General features: G+C 40.4%; 2 protein-coding genes across 2 annotated transcripts; both read left to right on the top strand.

The window, feature by feature from the left end:
- The first annotated feature begins 986 nt into the window (after positions 1-986).
- On the top strand, positions 987-5,535 carry mrpl20 (mitochondrial ribosomal protein L20). The gene is made up of 4 exons (XM_072666077.1): positions 987-1,158; positions 1,746-1,856; positions 2,593-2,670; positions 4,288-5,535. Exons 1-4 carry the CDS (start codon positions 1,072-1,074, stop codon positions 4,459-4,461), a joined length of 450 nt encoding a protein of 149 aa, XP_072522178.1. The 5' UTR covers positions 987-1,071; the 3' UTR covers positions 4,462-5,535.
- A 1,325-nt stretch (positions 5,536-6,860) lies between these two features.
- atad3 (ATPase family AAA domain containing 3) lies at positions 6,861-17,663 on the top strand. Its single transcript, XM_072665834.1, has 16 exons — positions 6,861-7,129; positions 8,426-8,502; positions 9,079-9,180; positions 10,841-10,900; positions 11,143-11,212; positions 11,703-11,868; positions 12,740-12,809; positions 12,927-13,082; positions 13,455-13,511; positions 13,602-13,727; positions 13,824-13,948; positions 14,339-14,390; positions 14,500-14,570; positions 14,723-14,890; positions 15,980-16,088; positions 16,992-17,663. The coding sequence occupies exons 1-16, from the start codon at positions 6,934-6,936 to the stop codon at positions 17,364-17,366; spliced, it is 1,980 nt and encodes a 659-aa protein (XP_072521935.1). The 5' UTR covers positions 6,861-6,933; the 3' UTR covers positions 17,367-17,663.
- Positions 17,664-17,893: the final 230 nt, after the last annotated feature.

Genomic DNA, 17,893 nt, shown 5'->3' with positions numbered 1-17,893 from the left:
GGGGTGATGATCAACCCACATCCTGGGCTTACTAATGCTCTTGTTGCTAAATGCAATAAAATCCTCACAGCTATGCTCCAAAATACATTAGAAAACAGTAGACACAGTCACTCCAACAAAAGCAGAATATACTCTTGTTTAATACCCTTATTTGGTAGAAACAATGAATGCTGTAGGGTGTCCCAATACTTTTGTCTATATAGTGTATTGTTATAGACACATGTATACAACTTTGTTGTAGACGTTCCTTATCTCTATATATTTTTTATAATGTTTAATGTTTTGCTTTTTAAAATATTTATTTATCTTGATTTTCTATGTGATCGACAGTTATTAAAGCATTGCCCTACTAGCTGTATGAACTTAGTCTGATATGGTCTGAAATGATTTGACCATTTCCAGTGCTTTTCTAGTGGTTGACCAGACGTCCCAGTTTCCATCCAACACCAGGTTTATGCAATCAGTCCTTCATTAAAGTAAATCAGATGAGTTGCTGGTGGAACTGAACAAATCGATACTGGAGTTCACAGAAAACTCTTATTATCCAGCTGATCTGGATAATATTCATGTTTCTATAGGTTTCATATAATAAGGACATGAGGTGAGGTTTACCCAGTTACCTAAGAATTACACTCTTGCTTTCTTTTTAATTCGATTAATATATTTTTTTCCTTTTCCTTTGTTTATTTGCTCAATAAAAATGACATAATTTGGATTATAGTTGCATAATTATTCAGGAATCTCTCGCCTTTCAATGAACTTCTGTTATTGTTATTACTACGTATTTGCACGTAACACGTGTTTTAACTTTAACACGTTCGTTAACACGTTAATACATCATATACACATTATAATTATAAATATATATTAATTATAAGTATATATTAATTATATTACATTATAATGTATTTTTATTTTTTAATGATTATAAATACATGACCTTGACGGGACTTTTACTGGTTAACGCATGCGCAGTGCGCAGTGCCTCCGGACCCACAGGCACGTTGGGGTTCCAGTGAAGATTAAGGTCAAACACAGCCCGCGTGTGTCCAGTATCTGTTAGAAAACATCATGGTGTTTCTGACTTTATCCTGCTGGACCCGAAGTCGAGGACCTGACCGCTACTGGAAAGTGCAGGAGCTTCTGAAGAATGCTCGGGTGAGAAGGTTTTAGCATTAGCTTCAGCTAACCAACATCTCCAGCCATACTGCACCACTGTGGCACATACTGGGTGATAAGTGAGGTTCTGATGGACTTGTGCTTTCCTAGGTGGTTTTTATAAGCTATTCTGGTGAGGAATTTCTCCTCAGGCCCAGTTTAGTCTTTATCATTCATCTCGTGAGTCTCTTTTCTGGGTTTTAGTTGATGGTGTTGTGTTGGTTCAGCTCCTGCACTGCTTTACTGTAGCTAGGTCACTCCACCCAGTCTGGAGCTGCAGTGTTTTATGTTGGATCAAAAGATGCAAACAGAGAAAAATAGAGTCTAACACTCTTCAGTTCCTGTCCTGGGAGACTGGTTTGAATCCCAATGAGATGTTAATCAGGCAGCTTATGCTGCAAAACCCTCCAGTCTAGCCAGTCTAAAACATTTCTACAACCAGCTATTAGGTTTAGAGGGGCAATTTCTTTTCTTCATGGCTGATGTGGGGTCTGAATAAGTCTTTATCTTCAGTAACTAGAGTGATCATTTATTACATTTGCATCATTTATACATTGTGTGTTTACTCGTGATGTCTTTATCTTCAGCACTTCAGGGGCAGGAAGAACCGCTGCTATAAGCTGGCCGCCCGGGCTGTCCGCAGGGCCTTTGTGTATGCAACCAAGGCGAGGAAGTTTAAGCGGCGTAGCATGAGATCGGTAGGACAATTTTTTTTTTAAAAAAGAGCACCCTTAAAAATGAGGTTCTTTAAGGATTCTTTAGTAAAGACCGTGGTTCTGCGTAGGACCATGACACCCCAAATAACCATAATGCATGAATAGGTATTTTTCTGGGATATTTCATAATCCAGGATTACTAGACATAGCTTTTTATAAAGGATTGTGCTCTCTGCACATTTTAGACCCAAATGTGCAGATTGGAAAACAAATAAATCATGCATTTGACATTCTACAATTTTCTTTCCATATCTATGATGTGCCATTACTTTTGCACACATTTTTTTTGGTTTGCAGTCTGTTCAGTTTAGTACATGAACAATAACTGTGTATTAAAATGTGTAGAAGTGAGGACTATCCAATAGGAATCCCCCCCCCCCCCAATACTGTTGGATTGGTTAGAGCCCCCAGACTTTCTTCTATGTGACAGACCCCTCTAGTTAAATGGTTCATTTACATTTATTGCATTTAGCAGATGCTCTTATCCAAAGTGACTGAGTTCTTCTGGTTTGTAGTGATGTCTGAGAACTGTTCACTACCATGTGGAATTCTGTGCTCTTTATGGTGATCTGGATTTTTGCATATGATGGTGAATAGGGCACAGTTTTAAAAAAGCTTCTATAAAGCACAAAAAATGTTCCATTGTTGCTACTAGTGGGAGATGAGAGTGTACTGTATTTTAATCTGCTCTGTATCTCTGCTGCTTTCTGTCCTGTAGTTGTGGATAACTCGCATCGCTGCAGCTACTCGCGAGCATGGAATGAAATATCCTCTGCTGATTCACAACCTTGTGAAAGTGAGTATATTACCCTTCTGCCACATCTGGCTGTTTACACCACCTTTATGCTTCATGCTTCTTCTCATAAACCTCATCTGATTTCCAGATATACTTCAGACAGGATGAAATGTACACGAAATTCCTCTTTTACCGACAATAAGCTACTGTGTGATCTTATTTCTGTCCAGATCAGCTGTGTGTTTTTCTTCTTCCTCTCTTGAGAAAATTACAGGCTGAATTACTCACTGAACTTAGCACTGTACTAGGTCCAGTTTTCCCAAGACATCTTGATGTTAGGATTATGTTAACTCGCTCGCTCAACCACTCAAAGGGCCAGTCATAGAATTTCCCTCGCTTTATTGAATGTGAGGAAACATTAAGTTTCTACTACACATACGTCATTTTCCAGCTAAATGTCGCTTCCTATTTAGTCTCCGGGTGCAGATCCATATTAAACTTTTCTCTGATCAATGGATGCTTTACCAGACTTGTTTACATGGCCTGCTAGAGGAACTTCCATCCCCTATGTCTACCCTGGAAGAGCATTAGAAATTAAAGTCTGCCAGAAAAGCCAGATCGTGTGGGCTGATTACTAAGGAGATTATAAAGTATTATAATTCTAAAGCTTTAATAAAATAATGGTCCTCTAATTGGCTCTCATAACCCACTATAAACGCACTCATCAAATATATATTATACCAACCTCTCTCTATCCTTTACCATTGAGTACACTGTTCCAGTAAAGCAACACTATGAAACCCATTAGTCGGGAAGTGTAATTTGAGCTTGGAGCCACCCAAAAAAGACACGTTTCTATGGATGATCTGAGAGATTCAGAACCGCCATTGAAAGTAAAAGAAGCATGTGGACTAACGTAGGACAGTAGTATTACTGTATTTTACACTTACGACTCAGGTTACTGCAAGCGTTATCCTGAGTGCCGAGCTCAGAGTATCATGAACGACAGAGGTGTTGTTCTCTCTATTACAGGTCAGTGGAGCATCACAATGTTCCCTTTTAAGGGAACAAAAAAAGCTACATAGTGTTGCTTTAAGATTGTTCTATGTAAAAGAGCCTCATTCAAAAAGCATACTGAAATGCTCCTTATTTACCTTATGTCATCATGTCCACTTTCACGGCCACTTTCGTCTGGAATTCCTGGTCATCTTGTATCGAAAGGTTTACGGTCGCATGATGAATGCAGTCTAAAGTAGGTTACTGCTGCGGACACTGATCGTAAGGTAGCTAGCTATGCCAACCCAACATTCCAATGAGCTAGCGAACTAGCTGTTCAACAAAGATTAGCTTTTTGTTGGAGAAGAAAGTCTGTGATAAAGCGCCAGTGAATTGGGACTTGTTGGGTGCTTGTGAAGTTGTCAGGTAAGAGTAGTTAGCCTCGGAGCCTAAAAAGCACCCTATGAGTCTGCTTGACTGGAGCTTCATAACCGAGCCATTTTTCTGAGTATGAATGTTCTGCTGTTGGCTGGATGTTTTATATTTGGTGCCTTCAACCAATTTTTTGTTTTTATTTTTCTTATCTTTTCATGGGGCCCAAAATCCCCAAAAAAGGTCAGGATAATTGTATAATATGGAGTGGGAGCTGATATTAACGTGTGTGTTCAATCTGTGTTTCAGTGCAGTGTCCAGCTGAACAGGCGGATTTTGAGTGAGTTGGCGATCACAGAGCCACGGACGTTTCAGGCCTTGGCGACGTTGGCACGGGCACGGCAGCAAGAGGGTCTGCGGGCGGCATTGGGCGACGGGAAAGAGCCGGCGGGGGTGTTCTCACGCATCACGCAGCTGCAGTGATTGCCTCTGCACTCAGCCATCCACAGAGCACTTATACCCAGTTCTCCACAAAGCTCCAAAACAGCCAAACCCTTCAGCAGCTGCAGCAGAGCCGAGAGGTGCCACCCGAGATGTACTGACCTGAGTCTACCCTGCTATTCCCTTCTCTATAGCCCTCTTAAAGGGTTCTTCAACTTCTGAAGATAGCAGAACTCTTTTTGGGGCTGTAGTTCTAAATAGAACCATCTACAAGAGGTTCTCCCCAGTGTGAAGCACCCTGTAACCAGGCGGGGAACCATTTAAGCATCCAAATGGATGGTTAAAAGGTCATGGTTTTATATAAAACCACGTCCTTCACAGAAGAACCCTTAAAAAACTTCCTTGTTAAGAGCGTAGCAGAACTGTTCAACCTCATTCAAGTGATGCACAGTGCATAATTTATTAATTATTGATAAACTAGCCCTCTGACCAACCACAGTGTATTAAAGTGAGCATTCTGACCAATCACAGCTGCAGTTACATCAGGGTTCATAAAGATCCATCAACTTCAAATGATTTGCCGTCAGCATCACCTGTGTGTCTTAATACATAATGCGTATCACAGTATGTAGCAATAAGATCACCATATTTTGTCCATATCATAAAGCCTTATTACACAACCCCCCCCCCCGACTCCACCCACAAATTAGTTATTTCATATCTACTGTTGCTTGACTAGTCAAGGTTTAGAAAACGCTGTTCTGCTTTGTGAAGGACTTTTTTTGGCGCCGGTTCTGAAGGACAGACATTGGAGAACTGTGGTACGTTGCGCTGTAGGTTCAATGAATGTGTTTGAATGAGTAAGAAAACTGTGCCCTGTTGCAGCCTTCCAAGTGTGAAAATGAAGAGAGGAGAAGAGTGAGTGTAAACAGTCAGAGATGTGTACATAAAGGTTCTCCATGTTGGAGTGCTGTTTCTGGATCACACTGTAGAAGATCTGAGACTGGAGAAGCGCTGGGGTATATGCGTGTTAGAGTGTGTGATGGTGTGTTTTTGCGTATGTAAATATATATATGCTATTGTACTGTTCCTGTTAATAAATCTTTTTCCTCTCTATGCTTGTGTTAAGTGTGTTTGTGTATGCATTTGGGTAATTATCCACTACAAGAAAATTGTTTTATATTATTATTATTATTATTATTAATAATAATAATAATAATAATAATAATAATAATAATAATTACAAATAATAATAATAATACAATATAGTCAATCACACACATCTCACCATGCTAATGATCTCTGAACACACCACACCTTTAACATACATTGTAACTTACTTACAACGTATGTGTATATATTGTGGAAGATGCACTAAAAAATAAAGTAATTTGATTATATATATATTTATAATTCTTTTAATATAAATATATTATATATAATAAATATATTTTATTATTTTATTTGCATTTTATATATTTTTTATACTACAGCTTTTATGCAGCAATGCTTTTATTTTATTTATTTTTTTGTTTTTACAACAAAATACTACAGCTTTTATTAGAAAAGGTAACAGGGCCCAGGCTTCTCTTTTGGTTGGTGGGGTTGAGGGTTGTGCTGGATGGAGCCCAGCTGCCCTTACATACCTTTATAGAAGGAGCACACTAAGAGGAATACACATGGTGTGTGTAAGAGAGAGAGAGAGAGACATAGACATTTTATGTGCTATGTTTTAGAAAATGTTGTATGACACAAAAAAGGAAGCCCTGTATTTGAGTTTGCAGTGCATAGTATGAAATGTAGTGCTTGTAACACTATTAATCCACCTTTCACTATCAGTATAACCCCGGCTACACTGCTAGCATGGTGCTGCAATGCTGTTTGGCCCACTACAGCCGCCATACTCCGGGGGCTGGGCGGGACTTCATGATGACCTTTAGAGGACGATTTTGCGACGTGTTCCATTTAGAGCTGATGAGCCCTACTCCCTACGCCCTCCACAGAGGGTACTAAGTGCTTCTAGTTGTAGGGTTCAAAAAGGACAGCTCTAAGAAACGCATTCATTACGAGGGGGAGCGGACAGTGCTTCACTGTTACTTGCTCACTGCTTACTTGTTCACATGCGCATTTACTCAAGTAAATAGAGTTGCCATGTAAAGCATGGTAAAAGCAGAAACACCTAACCCTCAGTATAGTAATATGGTGACAACAATCGAGAAATAAGTCATACTGTATGTTTTGAGTGAATAAGTGATAAATACATGTAAATACTTACATATAAGCGTATATATAATGTTTGCTTTTCGATCATTCGCAGTAGAAAACCCTTTAGGTAGTAACCCTTTCTAGGCTGCATGTAACTAATGTGCCGTTTGGAGCGCGTCCTGTTCATTCCCAACCATCGCGAGTCTTGCTCCAGCTCCGCAGCAGCGTGACACACACACGTGTGGCCGCAGTAGTAACCGGCTCTCAGCCTTCGGTTCTCCGTCCGCCCGTTTCTCCCGAACTAGAACCATGTCGTGGCTTTTCGGTCTGAACCGCGGTCAGTCCGAGCCTCCTCCGGACCTACCGGTGCCTCCACCGCCGCCACCCCCGCCTGGGGGCTCGGGGGGCTCCGGCGGTGGAGACAAGCCCAAGGACAAGTGGAGCAACTTCGACCCCACTGGGCTGGAGAGGGCGGCCCAGGCGGCCAGGGAGCTCGACAAGTCCCGTAAGTGAAACATGCAGACGTGATCTTATAAAATTATAATGCAAAAAAAATGAACATATAATAATAATAATAATAATAATTCAGCAGATTAGCTTAGCTGAATTCATAGCATCACTGGAGGCTGATGCAAGTTCACCCCTAATGCTGTTAATGACTGTGGGATTCAGTTTCTGAAATTAATGTTCGGTTTTGTTTGGTGGACATGGCTATATTGCGATATTACTTTCTTAATCATAAATGTTTATTACATTACCATCACACATTCAGCACTTTAGAGCACGTAGCAGCGAAGCTAACCGTTATTTTAGCGTATTTTATTTAAACTTCTTCTGATCTAAGTTGTTTTGCATATAAATTAACATTCTGTTCTCTCTATTACATCCTGATCTACATTTTGTGCAATGTTCTGTTTTCACGTGTTCAATCTTCGTTTGACAGCTTATAGCTGTTAACTCTCCTTCTGTAGCTAGCTAGCCTGTTTCTCGCAATGCGACATGGGAGTTGTAGTTTTCCTGGACACCCACTCCTACTCAGTTGCGTTGAAATGTCTCACTTAAAAACTACAACGTTCGAAAAGCGAAAACATGCGAAGCGAAAAAAAGACAAAATGAACCTGTGTTGAATTGACTGAAATAATGAATGCAGTTTCAACTGAACTTGTTAGATATGAAAATTAAATGCAATCACATATATTTTCATTCATTTTACATAGAGACATTATTTGACGTGGTTATTCTGTGATAACTTTAAGTGGTGGGTGTCTGGCTGAATCTTGTGACGGCTGAGATCTGCAGACTAGAGGGTTAAATGTGTTAATTAACGGTGTTGCATGTGACTGATGTCACTCTAAAGTCACTTACTCAAGGGCAGTAGGTCAAAGGTCACAGAAATGCTGTCCAGGCCATTCAGTTTGAACAGTTTCAATGGGGATGTCGCTGATTTCTCTAATTCTCTGCGTGACCTGAACGCATTCAGAGTTGGGTTTGGTGTGTTTGTGGTTTATTGTGGAGAAACATTTTCTACAACACCTCGGATGTCTTTACATTGGTGGTCGCCATGACTACAACACAACTATTGCCATTGCCCAAACCCACCAGTGAACCTACACACATCATCTTACACAAGTTTTGCATGGGATGTTGATGATGGTAAAATATTCTCTTTTTCTTTAGGGACTTTTTTTTTTTTTGCTCCACAATACCCTGCATGTATCCCGCCACCAAAAAAAAATCTTCTCAAAGCTCCTTTAGATATTTGTAGTGCGGATTGATGGATGTCATGATGTTTGACTTGCAGGTCATGCTAAAGAAGCGCTGGACCTGGCTTGCATGCAGGAGCAGACGGTTCAGATGGAGCATCAGAGTAAGATGAAGGTAAGGTTCATACCTTCGGCTACAAGGTCCATTGTGTTGTGCCTGTGTGGTCAGTGTTACACTTAAGGTAATCCAGGGGAATCCTTTCAGCGTAATCTGATTACAAGTTGTGTTTAAAAGAGGGATTGATTTGATTGATTGATTTGATTTCATTCATTCATTCATTCAGTCTTGCATTCATTTAGGGGGGCAAGAGGGGGGTGTTAATGAGCTTAACCCAGCTGGTTAACCTATCTGAAAAAACAGCTACCAGCAAAAACTGCTCTTAATATGAATTTCAAGCAGTGCTTGCACAGTGTACTGTTACTGAACACTGATTAACACTGAATTATTTACTGAACACTGATGAATCAGATTGTTTTTGTATTGTATTTTCTCACTACTTCACCACCTCCACCTCCTACGACCTAAAATCACCCCTCAATCGTGTTAAAATCGCAGCCTTTTGTATTCTCACATAGAGGCAGTGTGTTCTGTGTGCTATGAATGATGTAGGTATTGTGACTGTAATGTGTGTGTGTGTGTGTGTGTGTGTGTGTGTGTGTGTGTGTGTGTGTGTGTGTGTGGTGTTCTCAGGAGTATGAAGCAGCAGTGGAGCAGCTGAAGGGGGATCAGATCCGCGTCCAGGCGGAGGAGAGGAGGAAAACGCTGAATGAGGAAACCAAACAGCATCAGGCGGTGAGAGATTGCTTCCGTTACCACAAAGCTCCATGTCTTTAATACTAATTGTGTGGAAAATGAGTGGATTACAACCTCCCTCAGCCCCCAGTGTGCAGGCTGTGTATCAGGGGTGTAAATCTTGATCAATACTTTAAACAGAGGCTACTGCGTGAATAATGAACGCTCACATTTCACCACAGTTCACATTTCACTCAGTTCGATCTGATTGGCTGTATTTAAAATGTAAGTAATAAGTTAATAGTAAATGAGTAATACGTCATGCTGTATGTTGAATAATGGAAGATTGATAAATACATATACTTATGTATAATGTTTGCTTTTCAATAATTCGCAGTAGAAAAGCTTTTATGGAGTAACCCTAACTAGGTTGCATTTATGCCTTTTGGAATGTGTCCTGTTAATTCCTAGCCATTCTTTGGTTTAGCTCTGCTGCAGTGTAACACACACACACACGAGTGTGGCTGCAGTAGTAACTAGCACTCAGCTCTTTTCACTCAACTCTTTTGCTTCTGCTTCCGCCAGTTTCTCCCGATCCAGAACTCAGTCTGATTCTCTTACAGTTCAAAATGATGAGTATACGGACACTGAATACAGTAATGTAACTGAAGATATATAAACAGTAATATGGATAATAAAAAAACACATTTTTAATGAAGAAATTACACGTATTATCATTTTTATATCTAAGATTTTGAATTTACAAAATTTTTCACTTCCAGAGCAGTTTGTTATAATGCATTTAATAATCCGTAGTAGGACTTCACAGGATATCGCTTCAGCATCACCATCACAGTGTGTGCATGTGCAATAGTCATGCCGCTGGATGTGCAGTGTCAATATGCTTTTCTAAGCATATGGAGGATATTATTAGTGCTTAATAAACAATGATCAGCTGCAAGTTTTATTACCAACAGTGTAATTAGACTGGTTTAATTAGATGAAGTGCAGTGAAGGTTAAATAAAATCACTGTGTTCAGAATGAGTATCTAAATAGTAGTATTTAGTCTGTAATTACATGTATCATGATAAATGTCTTTAAATATATATTAAATATATTGTAGAAATGCCCCCCTCCCCCCCAATGTTGTGCAGCCCTAATCCGTAGTCCTAGTATTTAGGGTTAATTACCACACTATATAAAAATGTTGATAGTATCTCCAAATGGTAATGGTAATTCAAAATCATGACGTTTCTGAGTCAAATATCTGTTCGGTGTTTATGTAGAACATGGCAAAAATATCTAATCTCCTCATGTGCATTTAAAAGCTTTTTATGCTCAATGTTAAATACAGATATGGACAGAGCCTGCGCTCATTTCATTCATATTTGTGCATGTTTCCTGAAAGCATACAGAGCGGTTTTATAGGCCGTATGATTTAACATTGAATAAATTGTTAATTTAAAATTGTGCACAGTGTTCACTTACTCTGTGACCCTGTGAGCAAACCCAACTTTGTATTAGTTTGTTTTTCGTTATTTAAAATAAGACAGGATGAGTTTGTATGGAAGCCATGTGACTGTAGAACCATCTGAGCTACTTGAGCAGCTTACGGGACTTCCTGCCATCAAAAACTCCATATCTCGCTGTAATATTTTGAGATGTATGGGGAAAAAAAGGGTACCGCCCAACCCTAATGTGTATGCTCTTTCTTTACAGAGGGCTCAGTACCAGGATAAACTGGCCAGGCAGCGCTATGAGGACCAGCTACGACAGCAGGTACTGACCCGCTTGTTTACACCACATTTAGTCCTGTACTGAATGCTGTGTATTAAGCTTAAAGTACTGTGATATAGAACTTTTGGGACAATAACAACAAATAAATGACTAGTGATTTAATATCTGTGACCGCAGCTGTATATATAATATAACTGTAAATACTATGGTAACTATATATGAGCATATTGCTGTTACTTCCTACTCATTTAAGCTTGAGATGCTTCTCTTCTTCCTCTTCACAGCAAGCTCTTAACGAGGAGAACCTGCGGAGGCAGGAAGAGTCCGTGCAGAAGCAAGAGGCCATGAGGAAAGGTAGATTCCATTTTGAATGGATTTGCATTGCAAATCCAAACGTTTGTGCACACCTCCTTCTAATGAATGCATTCGGATACAGCTGGTCTGGTCTCTGTAGAGAAATATTGCCTCTGGAGCAGATATAAATTAACACCATGTCTAATGCCAGGCATGGGCTAGAGGGGTATAAAGCTCCAAAAGTCTTCCTTGGACTAAGCAGGTGTACTTTTGTCCATATAGCTAAACAGTACAGAGCTCACGATTCAATGTATTGTGATACTGTAAGCAAGATGATATTGTGATTTTTTTTTTTATTATTACATCACATTTTAGAAAAAACTCAACACCTACAGAGTGCACCTGTAGGGGAGGTGTTTCTGATAAAGTGGCCACTGAATGTGGCTACAGAATTAGAGGCCTGAGTAAACTGTGTGTAGTGTGTTGTACTCAAGATTTATGTGTGTGATATTCAGTGTATTGTAACTGCTGGGCCATGTGATTGGTATAGCCACCATCGAGCATGAGATGGACCTGAGGCATAAGAACGAGATGCTGCGGGTGGACGCTGAGGCTAAAGCTCGAGCTCGTGTGGAGAGGGAGAACGCAGACATCATCCGGGAACAAATCCGCCTTAAAGCAGCTGAACACAGACAGACTGTTCTGGATAGTATACGGTATGTATATACACACACACACAGTCACACTCTGTATACACTTTTGTAGCTTGTAATACTGTAGACCAAACGTAGTACATTGAAAGGTACACACGTACACATATGAAAGAGACACTATATGTCCAAATGTTTGTGGACAAGTTGCACCCATTGCAACACATTTTCTAGTCTCTGTAGAGAAGTAATGCCAATACAACAGGACTCTCTGGAGCAGTTAAACATGAACCGATTGGTACCATGTCTTAATGCCAGGCGTGGGCTAGAGGGGTAGAAAGCCCTACAGCATTGAGCTGTGAAGCAGCTGTACCGGAATGATGGTTGGTGCTTCATCCAATACTTTTGGGCGGAGTTGGAGATGAGGTGGGATGGTGATCAACAAACATCCTGACCTAACTAATGCTCTTGTTGCTTTTGAATGCAATCAGATCCTCGCAGCAATGCTCCAAAGTCCCAGTACTTTTGTTCCTGACTTTGCACACATACCATTCATTTTGAATTATATATATAATTATTATTATTTTTATTTTTTTTATTAAACTGTTTTCAGTGTTTATTTTGCACAATGGGGTGGTTGGTTGAGCTTGACAGACTGTATGATATGGGGGGGGAAAAGTCAGATGTTTTTAACACATTTTTATAAACAATAAAGTTATAATTAGGAGACACACATGTACTCTACTGACAATAATAAAGGTTTAATTGAATTTTTTTTGGCACCCCTGCTTAAACCCCTTGTATAAAGGATGTAAGCGAATGCAAATTGATGTTATTACTGTATATCAAAGATTAGGGGAACACCAAATCTCTAATAGCTGCTGTTGATGGAAGACATACAGACTAATGAAACGTAATGCTGTTGTTTATCTATTAGAACTGCTGGCGCTGTGTTTGGGGAGGGCTTCAAGGCTTTCATTTCAGACTGGGACAAAGTTACAGCAACAGTAAGCGCACACACACACACACACACAAACACACCACAGCTTTTTTTTATCATGCACATAACGTACAAAATCAACAGGGTGAATAATTCAACTCCACTGTCTGCTCCACACCACTAGGTGGCAGGCTTGACTCTGCTGGCTGTAGGTGTGTATTCTGCACGCAATGCTACAGGTGTGGGAGCGCGCTACATCGAGGCTCGACTTGGTAAACCGTCTCTGGTGAGAGAGACCTCGCGGATCACGGTGACTGAGGCCGTCAAACACCCTATCAAGGTACACAGACCCACAGAATCTCTGATTTCGTTAAGATAGTCCTTTATTAGTCCCGCAGTGGGGAAATTCACATGGCAGTAGTGGTGAATGGAACCAGGCGCCTGTCGCCATGACTACAGCACAAAATAAGCCATTTTATTTACTCTCCAAACCCACCAGTGAACCTACACGTGTCTGCTGAGTTTTATATGGAATGTTGATGATGGTCTTCAGGGAGTATTTGTGTCCCTCCATTATAATAATGATATGTTTTAGAAATGTATATTTCAGACTTACTTCTTCTTCCCGGAACCCCTGGTAAAACAGTGCATCATTAAAAATAGTAGCATTTACCTTATTGTCTCCCTCTCTCTCTCTCTGTCTCTGTCATAGATGAGTAAGAGGTTGATGAGTAAGCCTCAGGATGCTCTGGAGGGAGTTGTCCTCAGTGTGAGTATTAAGGCCCGTCCACACAGTCATATCTGCTCTGTCAGATACGCGTCTTAAAGGGGAACTGAATCGTCTCTCCTCTTCTTGCAGCCGTCTCTGGAGGAACGTGTTCGTGATATTGCTATAGCAACACGCAACACCCGACAGAACCGCGGTCTCTATAGGAATATTCTAATGTATGGCCCCCCCGGAACTGGAAAAACACTCTTTGCCAAGGTAGGCACACACATACACGCAAATAAGACAGTTATTTTTATTACTTTTATTATCCCCCCCCCCTAATGTCACTTTCCCATGTCCTCTCCTGAGTAGAAATTGGCAGTGCATTCTGGGATGGACTATGCCATTATGACTGGGGGAGACGTTGCCCCCATGGGGCGGGAGGGTGTAACTGCTATGCACAAAGTGTTTGACTGGGCCAGCACCAGCCGCAGAGGGTAAAACACTACACATCCCACAACACACAGTTCTGATCTTCTCTGTAGATGCTGCAATTTTAATATATACAATTAAATTCTTTATATATTATTATATTACTTTAAATTATGTGGCTTTTATGTTGACACTGATTCTAAACTGTGCTAGTGTTGAATTTGATACAGTGCATAATTATAATTTATGTTATAAAAAAGGACAGTAGAAATGGTAAAAATATAAAATTTTGCTGTTATTAATTTAGTTGTATTATTATTATGATTATTATTATTACTATTACAACAAAGAGGAAATCAGCCGTAGACCACATCAGCCCTAAAGGATTGTTTTTTAATTCTCTTTATATTTATTTAGTTATTAATTTTTTTGTTTGTTTTCATAAATTCTTGCAGTCTGCTGCTATTTGTGGATGAAGCTGATGCATTCCTGCGCAAGAGAGCCACTGTGAGTTTGTGTTGATGTTTAGCTTAATGGCTATGTTAACTGTGTGCTGTACGTGAGGGTGGTTTGTGATGTGGGATAATCACACGTGCTTGTTTTGTGCTTCTTGTAGGAGAAGATCAGTGAGGATCTGCGAGCAACACTGAACGCATTCCTGTACCGAACTGGAGAGCAGAGCAACAAGTATTATTGTTTTTATTTTTATAATTGTTGTTGTTGTTGTTGTTGTTGTTGTTAGTTTTATTGTTGTTTGCCGTGTAGAATCAAGAATATTTAAAGAACAAAAAACATCAAGTATGTAAGTTTTGTAACACTCGACTCTGCTGCTTCTGCAGGTTCATGCTGGTTTTGGCCAGTAATCAGCCGGAGCAGTTTGACTGGGCCATTAATGACCGTATTGATGAAATCGTGAACTTTGCCCTCCCTGGCCCTGAGGAGAGAGAGCGGCTCGTACGTCTTTACTTCGACAAATACGTACTGGAGCCAGCCACCGGGGGGAGGCAGTGAGTACATGTTTTTCCAGACTTTTTCGGTTTGCAGTAGGGGCCAGACTCCAGCATAGTTTGCTGCTTTTCCTGCTCTAACAGACCGACTAAATTAACAGGGGAGTTGAGTCAACTGTACTAGTGCCAGAAATGCACAAAACTGTGCAGGAATCCAGCCCTTCAGGACTTGGTTTAATCTGTATATTGGAGGAAAAAAAGATAATCTGAAACAAAGTATATTTCACCTTTGTGTCACATACACATACACACATACACATTTGACCAGGGGTAAAACACACAACAGTGCCTTTATGAAGCAGCAGTGTTCAATGATGTGTGAAGTCAAGTTTCCTGAGTAGTTAAAGGCTAGTCTTCCATCTTACTGGACGCTGTTTGTGTATATTGTGAATGTGTTGTGTATCATCTTTTCTTTGTGTGGGATTTAAGGCTCTCTCACTTCAGAGCCTTTTCTGCTTTCTTCAGCACAATATAGCAAGGCTTTAACTCCCTGCAAGTAAAAGTATGTCAGGACTTTGTGAACACGCAGTCATTAATTTTACTCAGGACGAGGTGAGAAAGGTCCCAGATAATACAGGAAGTGAGTGTATTTATAAGGTAGAGGACAAAGCTGCACCTGAAAGACTGAACAGAACTTTCCAGAATGTAACCATGGGTGTTGGTGTACTGATCACTACTTTACCTGTTCCCATTTTATTATAGTTCTCTGTGACCAGTAAAATGTCTGTGGACTGTCACTGTTTATTTGTATCCTCACGGTCTGACAGACAGTTCTGACAGACTGTAATACACTACAGGAAGTGTAGGGGAGCTCTGTAAAGCTCTATAATGTTCATGTGATCACACACTCATTCTGACACTGTAATTCACTACAGGAGTGTAGGGGTGATGTGACCTTTTGTAGTTTTATTGCAGTGTAAAAAAACAAGTCATTGGAACTTTGTTGCCAATAAAGACAGAGTATTTAAATAATTTAAAATGGTCTCATTAATCTAGCCAATATTATTAGTTTGACAGATTAATTGATTGTTGAAATAATGGTTAGTTGCTGCCCTTAGTGAGTTTGTCTTCTGTTTGTGTTTGTTGCAGGCGGCTGAAACTGGCTCAATTTGACTACGGAAAGAAGTGCTCAGAAATCGCCAAGAGGACTGAGGGAATGTCTGGGCGAGAGATTTCCAAACTGGGCGTGGCCTGGCAGGTGAGGGAACAGACGTGTGTGTGTAAACACCTGTAGGATGTCTAAAATTTCATTTAGCACAGCAGCAATGTTATTTGACCATGGGTGCTTAAATATTTGCACAGGACTGCACATGTGTACAATACATATAATATAGTAAAACCTAAAGCCTGTCACTTAGAATCGTCACATCAGTGCGCTGCCCTTTCTGGGACACACTCAAAAGATTGGCCACAAACAACATGACCTCCTGACTGTTTCATTAATAACAGCAATCAGCACAAACAGTCTTTTATGAATGGAAAATCCAGTTCACCACATGGGAGAAGTCCTGCTGCAGGCTGTGCTGTTCCCATTACTGATCCCATTTAGAATGCTCCAGACACACTTATACCATCCCAGTGTCTATCTGTCTCAGACCAAAATAACTGAAAGTAGGACACTAGCTCATGTATGTATGTCACAGGAAACATGCTGAACAGCAGGGGGCAGCAGAGTACCTCTCAAGTCCTGTTAGTGCTTCTTACTGGTTCTTCCTTTATATATCCCTGGATATCCCATTAAGGAAACTCATCTGGAGCTACCAGGGCTCATTTGCATATTGCAACCTTATGCAACATTGATATTGCAAAGATCAATTCCTCAAAAATAAATGAGTGATTATTTTGATTTGTTTTGAATTATTACCTAGAATAATTATCTTATTACTATTTACGTTTTGTCATTACTTTATTATTTCGTAAATTATGGTTAGATATTTTTATGTCCTGTTTTGCTTGATTCATATTTATCCTTATGAAGTACTTTGTTTAATGTTTTTATTATTGTTGTATTTTATTTTATTTATTAATTTCTTGTACATTTTTAACAATTATTGTCCAGTGCGGTTCTCATCATTCTCTCCCCCCTCTCTCTCTCTCTCAGGCTGCTGCATACTCATCTCAGGACGGCGTGCTGACGGAGACGATGATCGACGCTCGAGTGGATGACGCTGTCCGGCAGCACATGCAGAAGATGGACTGGCTGCAGGACAGTGAGGGCATCACTATGTCTCCCAGCCACCAGGGTGCAGCAGCAGGCAAAGGTGCCAAAATGGGCTTTATAGTGCCTCAGGGTGCCCCTCCCCAAGCTGAGGAGCTGCTGTCTCCCCTACAGGTGGACTCCCCTGCTCTGGACTCTTCCAATACAACAGAACAGGGGGGTGCTGGTGCTGCTGCAGATAAGGGGACTGATCAAGCTGCAGGGGGGGAGACGGTACAGGATAAACAAGTGCCACCCAAGGAGGGGACACCAGTGTAACCAGTCCAGTTCAGCCATATTAACATGACACTGCAGAACAGAATGACTGCTCCTGGGTCAGATAAGCTGGACATATGTATGTTTACAGTGTGTATACATATGTGTATGTGTATGCATATGAAGATCAGTATGAACAGAAGCAGTCTGACAGTGTATTACTCACTAATTGACCCCCAGAACTGGGGAATGACTGTTTGGGTAACTTAAGGGGACTCAACAGAGGCGCAGAATGTCTGATTAATAATAAGAATAATAATAAAACTATGGGTCAGTGAACGTGTGCTGACCTTTATGAAATCACTGTTACTCAAACACGCCGAGTCAGCACAGTGTCTGCATCCAAAATGTCTCCCTGTTTAAAGTCCAGTGCACTCTAAAGTGTGTTAGCTGCACACTCTCTAGTGCACAAAATGAAAAATGAAAAGAACACTGTGTTGTGGTATTTAATATTACTATATATTGCAGCTGTCACTACGGCTGTTTAAAAAGTGACAATATTAAATATTAGTCTTATTAGCTAAAATTTG

The sequence above is a fragment of the Salminus brasiliensis genome, chromosome 21, assembly GCF_030463535.1.
Source record: "Salminus brasiliensis chromosome 21, fSalBra1.hap2, whole genome shotgun sequence".
Taxonomy (NCBI): domain Eukaryota; kingdom Metazoa; phylum Chordata; class Actinopteri; order Characiformes; family Bryconidae; genus Salminus; species Salminus brasiliensis.
Note: the sequence above shows the minus strand (reverse complement) of the source record. Positions and strands in the feature narration are given on the sequence as shown.

What these genes read in the sequence shown, in the direction of transcription:
- mrpl20 (XM_072666077.1), top strand. Translation starts at nt 1,072, where the DNA reads ATGGTGTTTCTGACTTTATCCTGCTGGACCCGAAGTCGAGGACCTGAC. An exon ending in AGCGGCGTAGCATGAGATCG is followed by an intron (nt 1,857 to 2,592) that starts GTAGGACAATTT and finishes TCTGTCCTGTAG; the next exon opens with TTGTGGATAACTCGCATCGC. An exon ending in TGATTCACAACCTTGTGAAA is followed by an intron (nt 2,671 to 4,287) that starts GTGAGTATATTA and finishes TCTGTGTTTCAG; the next exon opens with TGCAGTGTCCAGCTGAACAG.
- atad3 (XM_072665834.1), top strand. Translation starts at nt 6,934, where the DNA reads ATGTCGTGGCTTTTCGGTCTGAACCGCGGTCAGTCCGAGCCTCCTCCG. An exon ending in GCAAGAGGCCATGAGGAAAG is followed by an intron (nt 11,213 to 11,702) that starts GTAGATTCCATT and finishes TGATTGGTATAG; the next exon opens with CCACCATCGAGCATGAGATG. An exon ending in TGGAGGGAGTTGTCCTCAGT is followed by an intron (nt 13,512 to 13,601) that starts GTGAGTATTAAG and finishes CTCTTCTTGCAG; the next exon opens with CCGTCTCTGGAGGAACGTGT.